Source organism: Leishmania infantum, chromosome 28 (genome assembly GCF_000002875.2).
Source record: "Leishmania infantum JPCM5 genome chromosome 28".
Taxonomy (NCBI): domain Eukaryota; phylum Euglenozoa; class Kinetoplastea; order Trypanosomatida; family Trypanosomatidae; genus Leishmania; species Leishmania infantum.
The window spans coordinates 755,639-765,780 of record NC_009412.2 but is presented as its reverse complement, the minus strand read 5'-3'; the positions used below and the strand labels follow the sequence as shown (position 1 = coordinate 765,780).

Below are 10,142 nucleotides of genomic sequence, written 5' to 3'. Positions count from 1 at the left end.
ATGTCCGTGTCGAAGCAGCGCAACGGCGGCGCCTCGGTGATGGAGGTTGAAATGACGCAGAGGGGCGCCGCAACGCAGGCGAGCAGGTGCTCTCCGCTGCCCCGCGGTGGGAACTCGGCCACTTCAGCGGCGTTTCTGAACGTCACTTCCGCGATGCCCGCCGTGGAGAACACCGGTGAGAGTCACATCCACGTGTGCTACCTCGACGAAGACGTGACCCAAGCGGCCTGGCACCTCGTGCCGAATGCTGTGACGCTGAGGCAGATGCTACGCGAACAGGACCAGTACGCGGTCTTGTCACCCTCGTCAACGAGCGTCGCCGACCATTTGGCGAAGCTCCCATTGCTGCCCCCCGCGCGCATGTCAGCAGCTACGAGCGCCCCACACACGCTTCCCTCGGAGCCCACCGCTGAGAAGACGCACGGCGCATTCGCCCTTCCGGCGATCCGGTTGTCTCCTGCCTCTTCTATCAACGGTGACGCTCGCCCTGCGTGGGTCAGCATAAAGGCAGCCAGTGAGGAAGAGCTGGTGGAGGTTCTGGAGAGCCTGCCAGTGCATGTGCTCACACGACGCCGCATCATCTCCGCACTCTGCACCAACACGGGCGCTGGGGAGCTCAGAGAACCTGGGAGCGGCGACTCCAGCAGTGATACCGAGGATACGGAGCCCTCATCCGACAGGGGGCATGAAAAGGGTGACTCTGCCAGACGCCACAAGACGGTGCGTGACAACTTCCTCGAGTACTTCCCAGCACACGGCTACGTTGTGCTGTGCCTGCAGGCAGTGGGACTGCAGAGTAAGGAGACAACGGAGCACGGCGCCATCCAGAGTGACGGGATGAGCACACATGGCACGCAGCTGCCGTGTACACCGGTGGTGGCGTTGGCCTTCGAGTCGACGCTCTTCACCTTCAGCGCGGGTCGCTTTGGCGGCGAGGGAGACGTGCAGCTCATCATGGCCAACCACGCATGGCCTACTGGATCTTCAACAAGCACTGGTGGAGCTGGCGTGCTGGCGCTTCGCTCCGCAGCGAGCTTCGCAGCGTCGCACGCGTCATCGATCAGTACCCACAAGGGAGCAGAGTTGGTCGACACGGCAACACACGACTCCTCTTTGGCCGTTCGGGAGTGCCAACGCGACGCGAACCTTTCCCTTGACGATGCGGGCAGCGTGGCTAAGGAGGGAGTCAACGGAGCAACGCCCAGAGCACCTCATGACACATGCACTGGCCGACGGGTGGTGCCAGAGCCACTCGCATACCCCGCCGCTGCTGCCGCAGGTGATCCGGTATCCTCGTTGTCGACGGAGCGGGCGAGAGGGGCCCAGCAACCAATGGTGCTGTTCGGCACCCCTAGCAAACCAGCATCGCCGAACTACTGCGCCGACACAGCCATTTCCGTCGTGTGCAGCTCGCTTGTGTCCGCCATTATTGCCTACTTCCAGAAGTCTACCCGTGCGCTGCTCATCGAGGCAGACCAGCTCGACGAGCTTGTGCTTCAAATTCTACCTTCGCGAGTTGACCAGGACGACATGCTGCTGCGCACCAAGAACCTGCGCCACCTCATAGCCTTCTTCCACATAGACGCGTTGCAGAAGGAGCGAGTGCTAAAGGAGCTGCTGTTGCCGGCAATGCGCCTGACACCGTTCTCGCGATCCTCACAGGGAGTGGAGAGCTACCAGCGCTCGCTTTCGTCCGTCCGAAGCACGGTCCTCAGCCTATGCAAGGGCCGCGACATCGTCAACAGGGCGAACATCACCCTCGTCAGTGGCGTGTCTGCACGCCTCCTGTCGCACTGCAACTTTATGGACTACCTGAGTCACGTGCACACGCAAATTACCGTAATGCTGATGCCGATCACCATCATACCGAATCTGTTTGCCATGAACGTACGAGTGCCCTTCACGGACGCAGAGACGACGACTCCGTTCTTCTGCATCGTGGGCTTTACGCTGGGGATCTTGGTGCTCAGCATTGCGCCCATCGTGTACAAGTTCCTCATGTACAAGGCACCTGGTGCACTGGCGACACTCGAGTAGCGAAGGAGCGACGACGAAAAAAGCAAACAAACAAGCGAACCGCAAAGTGGGGGAGGGGCGGGAGAAGCCGAAATAAAAAGAAGGAAATAAGAGGTGGGCGTGCTTGATTGTCTTGCATCGATTCTTCTTTCGACGAGCCGTGGCGAAATTTTCTTGCGCGATGCCTTTGACGTACGTGAGTTTTTGTGTGTCCGCTTCTTTCTCTGCGCGGGTGTGCTTGTGTGTGAGTGCTGGTCCGTCTCTTTATTTTTGTGTTTTGTTTTTGTTTTGGTAGCGGGTGCCCGGCTGGGGTTTGTTTTGTGTTACGCGTCCGCCTTTTCTTTGTGTAGAGGCCATTTTCGCGCCTCGAGCTGCATGTGCGGCTCTTCCCTCCTTTCCTTCTCTTCCCCCATTCTTTCCTTGAGTCGCCATGCTCTACTACCGCCCCTTCACCTTTCCACCGCGCTGTCATCCTTTACCTTTCCTTTTCTCGTTTTTGATGTTCTTGACCGTAGCGCTGGCCCTCATGATACTAACCACCTCACCGCGGAATCAGGGCGTAGTACCCACTCTCGGTGTCGGCGGACGGGTCTGGGGCGGCGCTGTGCGGAAGAGATGCGCCGTCGTGATGGTCACGCTTGGGCCGGCGCACTACGAACCCCGCGCGACGATTCGGAAAACATATGCACCCGCCTACCGCTTTTCTGCCTTTGCTGCGCTGCAGTGATGTTGAGCGTGATCCGGGACCTCGGCTGCGCTGTGAGGCAGTGACGTTGCAATGGACGGAACGACGCCACGCGGTGCTAGCGGGGCCGGCTCCCTGGCATAGCTGCAGTGCCACAGAGACACGAGACCTGTGATTGTGTATGCGTGTATATCTGTTTACGTGTTCGCTCAACCATGAACACGTTCAACAAAGAAACGTGCTCGCATTGGGCGAACTTCTCTTTTCATCTGTTTTGTTCGTGTCACCGTCTCCGGCTCATGCTGAAAAGCTCTCTGCGGCGTCTCTCTCCTCCCCTTACTTGCTCCTTGTTGTCCCGCATAACTCATGGAGAGGGTCAGGCGGGCACGCACGCCGACACAGACACGCGAGATGCGTGTGCTTACGCCACTTCTGGAGACCTTTGCCGCGTCTCTGGGCCTGCGCTCTACAAGAGAGCTGACATTCTCTTCTCCCGCACAGGCACACGCATATGGAGTAACACAAGATCGACACCGGCAACAGCGTTACCGGGACGTGTCATGAGGGAAAGAGAGGATGGCACGCCAGGCAATGCGGCAGCTGCAACGAGAGCAGCGCTGCCGTCCGTAGGGCTTTTTCGAATCGTCTAAAAGCAGCAGCCGCAAAACGGCGACATGCATCTCACTCCCCCGCCTTGCGTTGCCGGCACCGCTGCATATATGTGAGACCTTTACGGCGAGCCACAAGAACAAAGTCGCACCGCATTTTGACCAGCCGCGCTTCGCTCCCCACCCTGAGACTTCTGTACGAACGGCGAGAGTCCACGCCGACGCTCGCTTGGGCACCGATTGGGTCACCCTGGTCCTTGCTCTGGAGTGCGTGCCTGGTGCCGCGTCGCGCCGCTGCCGGCGCCTCCTCTTCCACTGCCCTTCACGTGTCCCCTCTTCCACCTCGTTTCTGCCCCACTCCACCCAACTTACTCGCACCGCGTACCACGCACGCCCTCCACGTCCTCGACGCCCACGCGCACCGCCCGGCATCAAGACGCTCTCTCGATCTCTCTCGCTAAATAACGGCCTTTTCATCTTCACTCTTATCTCTCTCTTTTGTTTCTCCATAACCTACTGCGACTGTGCGACGCCGCCACCCCTCGCCGACCGCTCCGTCCCGTCCCCGCCTGCCTCCGTCTCTCGCGCGCACCCGCAGATCCTCTTCTTGCTCGGCCTAAGCACGGCTCCGATCGCCTCTTCTTACATTCCCAGGAGGCCAGCGACCATGGCGCAACCCACCCTCGCGATGCTCCGCCAGCTGGTCGGCGATCTTGTGCGCGCTGCCGTTGCGGTGAAGGCGCGCGAACCCCTCGAATTCCAGTCGGCCTTTGCTTCCGCAACGAAGACGATGGCCTACTCGCAGGGCTGTGCGGACATTCACTCCGACACGAACGGTGACGGTACGAGACACCGCCTCTCGTACGCTGAGTCTGGGCATGACCACGGCCACAGCCACGGCAGCGGCTCCGACGGCGACCACGGCCACAGCCACGGCAGCGGCTCCGACGGCGGTCACGGCCACAGCCACGGCTGCGCCTCTGTGGAAGGCGACTACATGCTGGGATTGCACATTGCTGCGATCTTCATCATTCTCGCTGCATCGGTTGTGGGCACGCTGATCCCGATCGTGGGCAAGCGTGTGCCTGCGCTGCGTCTCCACGCGTATGTGTACGCTGTGGGCAAGGCCGCTGCGACGGGTGTGGTGCTTGCTGTTGCGATGATTCACATGATTAACCACGCTTCTGTTGTGTTTGGGGCTGACTGCGTCCCTGAGAGCTTCCGCGAGATGTACGAGGGCTGGGCGTTTCTGTTTGCGATGATTGCCGCTATCGTGATGCACGCAATTGACGGGACGGTCGGGTGGATTGCGGAGCGGTGGACCGCGCGCGCCGCTGGTAAGGTGCCGCCCACGGATCCGTGCCACGGCTTGCTGCGCAACGAGTGCTTTGCGGTGCGCAAGGACGGGCTTGCGGAGAGGCCCGACGAGGATGTGCTGAAGGACATGTACGGCGGTGCGGAGGATGGACAGGGCGGTGTCTCTGTGCCTCAGATGGACGCCGCGAAGTGTGTGGGACACCAGCACGGCGTAGCTGTGCCGGAGGACATGCCGCCGCTGCAGCGCGTCGTGGCAGCGCTGTGCATGGAGCTCGGCGTGACGCTGCACAGCGTGTTTGTGGGGCTTGCGCTTGCCGTGTCCAACGGCGCGGACCTGCGCGCGCTGATCATTGCGCTTGTGTTCCACCAGCTGTTTGAGGGCCTTGCGATGGGCGCGCGTCTTGCGGACGCGTCGTTCAAGATATCACTGGAGCTTGCGCTGATGCTTGTGTTCTCGCTCTCTGCGCCGATCGGGATTGCGGCAGGCACCGGCACTGTGATGGCGTCGCGCGACGCGCTGTCGGGGACGACGTACGCGTTGGTGAGTGCGATCCTGGACTCGATCTGCGGCGGGATCATGCTGTACATTGCCTTCAATCTGCTGTTCGTGGACTTCTCGCACGACCTGCACGTGCACTGCGGCGCGAAGAGCAAGTGCGGCGTGGCCAAGCGGATTGGGATGTACGCCGGGCTGTGGATCGGTGCGGCCGTGATGGCGATCATCGGGAAGTGGCTGTAGGTGTTGGACCGCTGCTGCTGTTCCTGCGCGAGTATGTGGCTAGGTGGCGGCTGCTGTAATGGATCGTGCTTCTGTGCCGCTGTGGGGCGTGGGCGGGGCCGGCGGTGCCTGTTTGACGCCCCCCTCAGCTGTGGGCATCATCCCAATGCTCCCTCTTCCTACGCCGTCGCAGGCACGCGCGCAGCGCAACATATAAGTATTATTCTGTGTGCGTGTGCGTGTGTGTGTCGGCGCGTATTCGGCCCCAACTGCTTCCCCCCTCGACCCCGGAGGGTTGCAGCGACTGTGACGGCGCGTGCTGCACGGCGCTTCCGCCTCGTGCGCATCTGCTGCGTCTCTGCGTTTTCCGTGCGCTCGCACCCCCTCCCCTTGTGCTCTTTCTGGGGAGTCCCTGTGTGTGCGTGCATCCTCACCCCCTCTACGAGCTATGCGTGCGTGAGTGATCATGTGCTGCTTGTTCTCTTGGCTAGCGCTGCGGGGCTCCCCCTCGTGTGCTGCGGTGAGTGCGGTGGCGCGCTGCAGGCGGGACGGCGGAGGCAACGTGCCGTGCTCTGTACCGTCTCTTCCTCTCGTTGCTGTTGCCGACGTGCGCGCGCGACTGTGTGTGTGTCGCCCCCCCTTTTCCACTCTTTCCATGCGCCCGCCGCAATAGCATTTTCATCTAAGAGCTGTACCGTACTTTATGTCTGTGAGTAAGCGGCGGCATGCCGCGGATCGCCTATAACCTGCGTCTGTGTATAAGTAAGTAAGCGTCTGTGTGTGTGTGTGTGTGTGTGTGTGTGTGTGTGTGTGTGTGCGGTGCGTGATGTGCGTCGCTCTGCCTTGTGTCTGCGTGCGGAGGTGTGCGCGCGCGTGAGGGCCCCTGAGAGTCCTCGCGTGGTGGGAGACCGCGCCGCTGCGCGCACGGTCCGATGGCCCCCCTCGCCCTCCCCCGTAGTAAAGACTTGTATGCTTCGCCTGTTCCTCTCTCTTCTTAGTCCGCTTTGTGCCTGTGCTTTGGTCTCCTCCTGTGGCGCGCCGGCGAGCGGTGTGGTGGGAAGGGCCTTCGCGCGTGGCGGCGGTGGATGCGCCCCCGTTGCACGTTGCGCGTGCGCCTGCCTCGCTGCCTGCCGTCTGACATGTTCCTCTGCGCGATGCGCTTCCCCCCGCTGTGTCTCTGCGGGTGCCGCTGTCTCTGTGGATGTGTGTGCACCACGCCTCCGCGCTTGGGGGCGTGGATGCCGAGCGCTGCGTCGAGGACGGGGTGGGAGGGATTCTCCGTGATGTGAGGCCGTCGCCGCCCCGGCAAGCACTGCGACCACGCCGTTGACGGGCGTGCGCATGCGCGGGTGCGGGCGGCGCTGTCGCCGACTTGTGTTTTGTGCCTTTTCTTTTTTTGTTTCGGTTTTACGTTGTTCTTTTGGCTCCTGTGGCAATACCCCACGCTTCTGGGTTTCTGTTCCGGCCGCGCGGCCCGTGCGCTGACATCTCTGGTGCATTGCACGGCCTGTGCCTAACCGGGGTGTGCGCAGTGACAAGTAATGCTTGGTGTCTGTGTGTGTCTGCGTGGTGCCCGCGCCTGTGCTCGCCCTCCGGCGTTGCGCGACTGTGCGGGGATGGGCGTTGTGGTGCTTCCCCTGCATGCGATAGCCTGGGTCGCCCGGCTCTGCCGTGCCGCCGCTGAGCGCTGACGGCGTCGTCACGGCGGCGTGCATCTCGGCGTTGCTCTGGAGTGCGTGCCTGGTGCCGCGTCGCGCCGCTGCCGGCGCCTCCTCTTCCACTGCCCTTCACGTGTCCCCTCTTCCACCTCGTTTCTGCCCCACTCCACCCAACTTACTCGCACCGCGTACCACGCACGCCCTCCACGTCCTCGACGCCCACGCGCACCGCCCGGCATCAAGACGCTCTCTCGATCTCTCTCGCTAAATAACGGCCTTTTCATCTTCACTCTTATCTCTCTCTTTTGTTTCTCCATAACCTACTGCGACTGTGCGACGCCGCCACCCCTCGCCGACCGCTCCGTCCCGTCCCCGCCTGCCTCCGTCTCTCGCGCGCACCCGCAGATCCTCTTCTTGCTCGGCCTAAGCACGGCTCCGATCGCCTCTTCTTACATTCCCAGGAGGCCAGCGACCATGGCGCAACCCACCCTCGCGATGCTCCGCCAGCTGGTCGGCGATCTTGTGCGCGCTGCCGTTGCGGTGAAGGCGCGCGAACCCCTCGAATTCCAGTCGGCCTTTGCTTCCGCAACGAAGACGATGGCCTACTCGCAGGGCTGTGCGGACATTCACTCCGACACGAACGGTGACGGTACGAGACACCGCCTCTCGTACGCTGAGTCTGGGCATGACCACGGCCACAGCCACGGCAGCGGCTCCGACGGCGACCACGGCCACAGCCACGGCAGCGGCTCCGACGGCGGTCACGGCCACAGCCACGGCTGCGCCTCTGTGGAAGGCGACTACATGCTGGGATTGCACATTGCTGCGATCTTCATCATTCTCGCTGCATCGGTTGTGGGCACGCTGATCCCGATCGTGGGCAAGCGTGTGCCTGCGCTGCGTCTCCACGCGTATGTGTACGCTGTGGGCAAGGCCGCTGCGACGGGTGTGGTGCTTGCTGTTGCGATGATTCACATGATTAACCACGCTTCTGTTGTGTTTGGGGCTGACTGCGTCCCTGAGAGCTTCCGCGAGATGTACGAGGGCTGGGCGTTTCTGTTTGCGATGATTGCCGCTATCGTGATGCACGCAATTGACGGGACGGTCGGGTGGATTGCGGAGCGGTGGACCGCGCGCGCCGCTGGTAAGGTGCCGCCCACGGATCCGTGCCACGGCTTGCTGCGCAACGAGTGCTTTGCGGTGCGCAAGGACGGGCTTGCGGAGAGGCCCGACGAGGATGTGCTGAAGGACATGTACGGCGGTGCGGAGGATGGACAGGGCGGTGTCTCTGTGCCTCAGATGGACGCCGCGAAGTGTGTGGGACACCAGCACGGCGTAGCTGTGCCGGAGGACATGCCGCCGCTGCAGCGCGTCGTGGCAGCGCTGTGCATGGAGCTCGGCGTGACGCTGCACAGCGTGTTTGTGGGGCTTGCGCTTGCCGTGTCCAACGGCGCGGACCTGCGCGCGCTGATCATTGCGCTTGTGTTCCACCAGCTGTTTGAGGGCCTTGCGATGGGCGCGCGTCTTGCGGACGCGTCGTTCAAGATATCACTGGAGCTTGCGCTGATGCTTGTGTTCTCGCTCTCTGCGCCGATCGGGATTGCGGCAGGCACCGGCACTGTGATGGCGTCGCGCGACGCGCTGTCGGGGACGACGTACGCGTTGGTGAGTGCGATCCTGGACTCGATCTGCGGCGGGATCATGCTGTACATTGCCTTCAATCTGCTGTTCGTGGACTTCTCGCACGACCTGCACGTGCACTGCGGCGCGAAGAGCAAGTGCGGCGTGGCCAAGCGGATTGGGATGTACGCCGGGCTGTGGATCGGTGCGGCCGTGATGGCGATCATCGGGAAGTGGCTGTAGGTGTTGGACCGCTGCTGCTGTTCCTGCGCGAGTATGTGGCTAGGTGGCGGCTGCTGTAATGGATCGTGCTTCTGTGCCGCTGTGGGGCGTGGGCGGGGCCGGCGGTGCCTGTTTGACGCCCCCCTCAGCTGTGGGCATCATCCCAATGCTCCCTCTTCCTACGCCGTCGCAGGCACGCGCGCAGCGCAACATATAAGTATTAGATCAGACCTGTTGTAGTGCACCCTTTTCTTTCGCTACCTCCCCCGTCTTTTCTTCCACGCTGTTTCGTAAACTCTCCTCCTCCTCGTTTTAGTTTCCGTCCCCCATTCCACACGCCCCACCCCCCTTAGCATCGGCGTAATGCACACCCATTCACACGTACACCATCCACCGTACGCCGTCCCGCAGTGGGGCCCGCGGCTCTCTTACGGCCTTCGTGCACTTCTCTCACCTTCTTCACTAATCACGCAGCGCTCTCTTCGCGTTTTGCAACGGCGGAGGAGTTGCTCTCCTCTCTTCCCTCCCTGTCGACTTGTGAAAGTGTGTTTGCTGGGGCACCGTCCACGCTGTGCACTCCCCTCCCCCAGAGGAGCGGTGTGTGTTACCCGGGAGCACGATAAGTGGGCCCTCTGCCCCCTCTTCCCCCCTCCCCCGCCGCTGTGCGCGTGCGTGCTTCCCAGTAGCGTGTGGTCTCTCTTGTGTCTTTACCGCCTTTTGCTTTGCTTCCATACCAGTGGTGTGTGTGCGTGTGCTTTTCGTTCCTTCCCTGCGCGTGCCGCTCTCACTTCCACTCTTGCCCCGCACTGTCCCCCCAGGGACGACGATAGGGTGCGGCTTTGGTTCTTCTTGACGCTCTTTCGAGAGCGTGTACGCGCGTGTGTGTTTGTGTGTGCATTCCCATGAGTTGAGGAAGGGATGGTGGGTGTCTTGCGGTGGCGGAGCCGTGTGAGTCAGTGCGGTTGCCTGTGCTGCTTTGACGGCTGCACGGCTGCTGCTGCCGCGCGTCGCCCGCGTGTCCCTTCCTGTGCGCGCGTTGATTTTCCCTTGTGTGTGTGTTTCTGTGTGCGTGTGCGTGTGTGTGTCGGCGCGTATTCGGCCCCAACTGCTTCCCCCCTCGACCCCGGAGGGTTGCAGCGACTGTGACGGCGCGTGCTGCACGGCGCTTCCGCCTCGTGCGCATCTGCTGCGTCTCTGCGTTTTCCGTGCGCTCGCACCCCCTCCCCTTGTGCTCTTTCTGGGGAGTCCCTGTGTGTGCGTGCATCCTCACCCCCTCTACGAGCTATGCGTGCGTGAGT

At 62.2% G+C, this 10,142-nt stretch overlaps 3 protein-coding genes across 3 annotated transcripts; all 3 read left to right on the top strand.

Annotated features, from left to right (window-relative positions):
• On the top strand, positions 1–2,037 carry LINJ_28_2070 (conserved hypothetical protein; the record flags this gene model as incomplete). Its single annotated transcript, XM_001470196.1, has 1 exon — positions 1–2,037. One exon carries the CDS (start codon positions 1–3, stop codon positions 2,035–2,037), a length of 2,037 nt encoding a protein of 678 aa, XP_001470233.1.
• Positions 2,038–3,976: 1,939 nt separating this feature from the next.
• LINJ_28_2060 (putative zinc transporter) lies at positions 3,977–5,365 on the top strand (the record flags this gene model as incomplete). The annotated part of the gene is made up of 1 exon (XM_003392629.1): positions 3,977–5,365. The coding sequence occupies one exon, from the start codon at positions 3,977–3,979 to the stop codon at positions 5,363–5,365; it is 1,389 nt and encodes a 462-aa protein (XP_003392677.1).
• A 2,111-nt stretch (positions 5,366–7,476) lies between these two features.
• LINJ_28_2050 (putative zinc transporter) lies at positions 7,477–8,865 on the top strand (the record flags this gene model as incomplete). The annotated part of the gene is made up of 1 exon (XM_001470194.1): positions 7,477–8,865. One exon carries the CDS (start codon positions 7,477–7,479, stop codon positions 8,863–8,865), a length of 1,389 nt encoding a protein of 462 aa, XP_001470231.1.
• Positions 8,866–10,142: the final 1,277 nt, after the last annotated feature.